Raw genomic sequence first — 5,021 nt, 5'->3', positions numbered from 1 at the left:
CATTCAAGAATGCCAAAAAGGAGTTGAAAATAAATGGAAAGATATGAATGAGGATTGTCTTACGCAAACTAAAGTTCCATTGTCTCTTTTGACTTCTGTCTATATATCACACAAAAATTATTGTACATATGTAATTAAAAGAGTTTTTAATTTGAAATGGGGAGTAGAAATAGTGACAACACCTTCACTATTTCCAACCCATGTTTAAAAAACTTTTAAATACCCGAATTTGAATTTAAATGACAATAGTTATAGGTACCTTAAGGAACTGACTCATTGAGTAGGAGGAACTAGTTAAATTAAGTAATTGATTTTTGTACATCAATTTCATTAATATAAGAACAAGGGTTATCAAAACTGATAATCAACTACTCCTAAATTGATTATAACATACTTAAATGAAAGCTATAGGGTACCATTGACCTAATAAATACATCCAACTATCTGCATTGTAAAGGTGCTTGAGAACACAAGAAATTGAAGATTTGAATTGTATTGGCCATTTAAAAAACTAATTGTGTTACTCAACAAAAAGTGATGTTCTTAATCAAAACATTGAGCATATGATGATAAATCAATTTGAGTAAAAATATAGTTGAATTATAAAGAACTCAAGTTAAATAAAAGATTGGAGATTTCCTCAACAACAAAAATACCGAGTAGAGATAGAGAAGAGACACTCGTATTATATTATACTAGTTTACAACAATTGTTGCTACATCTAGTCCTCCTCTTATAGAGAAATGTTTCTCGATATATTTGAGTACTTATTCCACTATCAATTCAATAGCATACAAATGTTATTTACTTTGCCTCTCCAACCTTCAAGCATTATTTGAATTTCGGGCTTTACTACATTGATTCAAGTATGTGTGAATTGACATATAATTTTTTTTTTGGATTTTTAACTTTCACTGAGAGAATAATACAATTCAATCTTATATCAATTCAAGTGTATAAAATAAATTGATTGATTTGCATGAATTTCTAATAACTCTCTACATATATAGAGGATTTTCCATAAATTCTTTTCTTTTGAAGTGTTCATGACTTTTTGAGAAATCTGTTTTGAGCATTGCCTTAGGATATAAACTATTTTCTTGTTCTGGTGCCACATCATTAGAGAAAAATATTATTTTTCTTATAATTTTGTTTTCAGACCAATACTAACAACATATCAATTTTCAATGGTGACTTATTGAAAAGATGAAAAGAGGCATTGACTTTTCATACGATAGCTCTACAAGAGGAACCATTGCTTCATAAAAATTACAAAGTCATTTACTTCATTAGAGGATTTGACTTTTGCTAAAGCATTGACTTTTTCAGATGATAGCTCTACTAGAGGAATCATTGATTCATAGAAATTACAATGTAATTATCTGCATCAAAGAATTTTACTTTTACCATAACATTGACTTTGTTAGATGTTTCATTCATATTTTTCTTTGATATTTGAATTAGAGGATCATTAGTTGACTTATAATTCCTTGTGTCTTTTAAAGCTTTGACTGGTCAATCAATAGGTTATTAGATACTTGTTGCAAAGATACTTAATAATATATCATGACTTACTTTATTAGTAAATATTATTACTTGTTCATTAGTTAATAATATTCTCTGTGTTAAAAACACTTAGAATATTACATCTAACTGATTCAATTTATGCGACCTTAAAATAGATATTGATTAATATAAATCTCTACCTTTCTAACTTAATATATACCCTTAGCAAATAGTGGTTAATGAAATATTCAAAGTGCTTAATACAATAAACACGTATATGTATCACACAGAAAATGTCATAGTTATTAAAATAAAAAGTGAAAGAAAAAAAAAATAATATGGCTGTATTTTGGACACATTAAACTATTTAAGTGACCAATGACAACTTTAAGTGGGGTTGTTTTATATCATTTAAAAATTGTTATTTTATTGTATACCTTTGTAAAAAGAGAAAATAATATTAACTTCAATAGTTTAGTCTAACGATAATGTGAAGAATTTGAAAAATATGTTGTGCCAAACCAAAGGATGCAATTTGGTTGAAGAATTTGGTGCATGTTATATGACACTTTAATACAATTTGGTTCTGAATCAGTCGAGTAGTTTGAGATATACAGTCCAAATTAAGGTGGTTTTGCGTTGAAAAAAAAAACTAATATTTAATTATAAAGATATTATAATCACATGTTTATTGGAAAATTTGGCGTGCGCACACTAACGGCTTGCATTCATTTTTTATTTATGAAAAGGTTGGCTATAATTAATTATATGTGGTCAATTAATATATAACAATTATTCTAATGTTATTTACAGCTTATATTTTATACATTGAAACATAACAACCGTGTTTACTAATTGATGGATTTAATTGAAGGTAAGTTTTACTAAGTAGTCCTTTGTTGAACCCTATTTAAAAATAATAAATAAATCAACAGTGGTCGACAATACTTTTTAGAATTAATGGTTTAAAATTGTTTTGATCTTTACGAATAAAACGGTGATCAGATTGATGTCAATTTAACATAAATTATATTTTTTTTTATCAAACCGATATCATTTAAATAACTATCTCAATTATAAATATGCAAATGACGTATTTTTAAAAAGTGATGTATGTAATCTTTCGCGTTTTATATATGTTTTTACCACTCGATTTCTATGGCAATAAAATCCCTCTAATCCGAAATTTGGTCGAGAAATAAAATATAAAAAAAATTATTCCAACTCGAATTTAAACTTGGATTTTCGGAAAAGATTAATCTTTATCACAAGTTCTTAATCAATTTTAAATTGTAAATTGAAAATAAGCATGAAACATATAATATAAATAATAATATGTATAAAGATAGTAAGAGTCAAAATCGGGCATACAATTAGGAAACACATGAGTCACATTGCTTATTCTTTTAATATATTTAAATTTTTGACAAAAGGGAATAGTTTAAATTTTAAATGCTTTAGTACTACACGTACGATGTGAATTACTAATTTAATGTATTAATGTTTACTATAAATTATCTATATTGCCATCTTCTTTCCCAAACAAAACCTTAGAGTGGTAGAAGAAGAAGAATTGGTTAAGCATCCCATTTATTTGAAAACTTAAATATCTAATATGCCTGCTGTAGCTAACTTCGATCCTAATTCTAAACTCGACTTGCCTAGAAATGTTGCAGATTACCCCCCTAATGTTTGGGGGGATTTCTTCCTTCAATATGCTTCTGAATCTATGGTAGGTAGTTAGTGTTTTTATGTTCTTCATGCGTACTATAAACCACTTCATCAAACCTCACCATTAACATCTTTTTCTTCAACACATGCAGGAACTCGATCAGAATATTGCAGCTGAAATTGATAGTTTAAAAAATGAAGTGAGAAATATGCTAGCAACAAACAATGAGAAGCCCTTTGACAAAGTCAAATTCGTTGATTCCATATGTCGTTTGGGTGTCGGCTATCATTTTGAACATGAGATCGACCAAGTGTTGCAACTTATTCACAAGACTTATGTTGTAAATGGAGAAATAATTCTTGAAGATAACCTTCATTCTCTTGCCGTGCTATTTAGAGTATTAAGGCAACGTGGACTTTACGTTTCACCTGGTATATAAAATCTTCAATTTTTTACATTTATAGTTTTTAATATTGGTCTTCAACATGATCAAGCCAACTTCAATCCAATCTATGAACATCACATTACATTGAAATCATATTATACATTATCTTGTTCTTTCTTTCTTGTGTTTTTTTTTTACTGCTACAAACTCTAACATGCATTTAATATTGTGGTTGTTCAATAAAAATTATAGATGTGTTCAAAAAATTCAAAGACGAGCAAGGAAACTTTAGTGAAAGAAACATCACAGATGTGGAGGGGATGCTAAGCTTGTTTGAAGCCTCGCATATGATGATTCATGGAGAAGAAATTTTGGAAGAGGCCTTGGCTTTCACCTCTGCTCACCTTAAATCCATTTCCACTCAATTGAACCCTTCTCTTGCAGCACAAGTCAAACATAGCTTAACGCAAGCTCTCCGCAAAAACTTGCCTAGGCTAGAGGCACGGCGCTACATTTCCATATACGAGCAAAATACTTCCCATAATGTAATTCTACTCAGGTTGGCAAAATTGGATTTTAATATGCTCCAAAGTCTACATCAAATGGAATTTGGAAACATTTGCAAGTAAGTACTTTAAATCACGCACTCCTAAATCACGCACTCCTTAATATAGCAAAAAAAAATATCAAAGTAGCTAATACCTTATATGGGATCTTGATAGATGGTCGAAGGAGTTGGGCATTACTAAAAAACTACCCTTTGCACGAGATATAATAGTAGAATGTTGCTTTTGGAGTATGTCAGTATACTTTGAGCCCCAATATTCTCAAGCAAGAAAAATGATGTCAAAAGTAATTGCTCACCTATCATTTATTGATGATACGTACGACTCATACGGAATTATTGATGAATTAGAACTTTTTACCAAGGCTGTTGAAAGGTAAATCACCATTTATATACAATATTAAAAAAAATTAAATTATAGAGAAAAATTTAGAGCTACAATCGATTTCATCCTCAATTTTGTGAGGAAAAAAAAATTAAAAAATGACTTATTTTTTGTTACTAATTCTATCTTTTTTTTCGAGTAATGACACACATATCTTCACATATTTTTACTCTAATTATTTAAATAAAGGCATAAGGATTTATATATTGTAATGAATGTGATTTTCAGGTGGGATATTAGTTGTTTGGATGATCTTCCAAATTACATGAAGATACTTTACAAGTCTCTCTTAAATGTTTATGAGGAAATAGAGCAAGAAACGAAGAAAGAAGGAAGAATATATACCGTAAACTACTTTGTAAAAGATGTAAGAGTTTTTATTATTACTTTTTTATATTATTGTTATTATTATTATTAATATTATTACTATTATTATTATTATTATTATTATTATTATTATTATTATTATTATTATTATTATTATTATTATTATTATTATTATTATTAT

The 5,021-nt window shown here is 28.2% G+C and overlaps 1 protein-coding gene across 1 annotated transcript in view; it reads left to right on the top strand.

The window, feature by feature from the left end:
- The first annotated feature begins 3,061 nt into the window (after nucleotides 1-3,061).
- LOC101514027 ((-)-germacrene D synthase-like) overlaps nucleotides 3,062-5,021 on the top strand; it is a 3,073-nt gene continuing 1,113 nt past the window's right edge. Inside the window, exons 1-5 of the mRNA XM_073365368.1 lie at nucleotides 3,062-3,238; nucleotides 3,330-3,609; nucleotides 3,816-4,188; nucleotides 4,286-4,504; nucleotides 4,742-4,880. Of these exons, the coding sequence (XP_073221469.1) occupies nucleotides 3,122-3,238; nucleotides 3,330-3,609; nucleotides 3,816-4,188; nucleotides 4,286-4,504; nucleotides 4,742-4,880 (1,128 nt within the window). The 5' untranslated portion in view covers nucleotides 3,062-3,121. The remainder of the gene's footprint in view (nucleotides 3,239-3,329; nucleotides 3,610-3,815; nucleotides 4,189-4,285; nucleotides 4,505-4,741; nucleotides 4,881-5,021) is intronic.

Source organism: Cicer arietinum, chromosome 2, assembly GCF_000331145.2.
Source record: "Cicer arietinum cultivar CDC Frontier isolate Library 1 chromosome 2, Cicar.CDCFrontier_v2.0, whole genome shotgun sequence".
NCBI classification, from domain to species: domain Eukaryota; kingdom Viridiplantae; phylum Streptophyta; class Magnoliopsida; order Fabales; family Fabaceae; genus Cicer; species Cicer arietinum.
The sequence above is the reverse complement of the archived record's forward strand: the minus strand, read 5'-3'. Positions and strand labels throughout refer to the sequence as shown.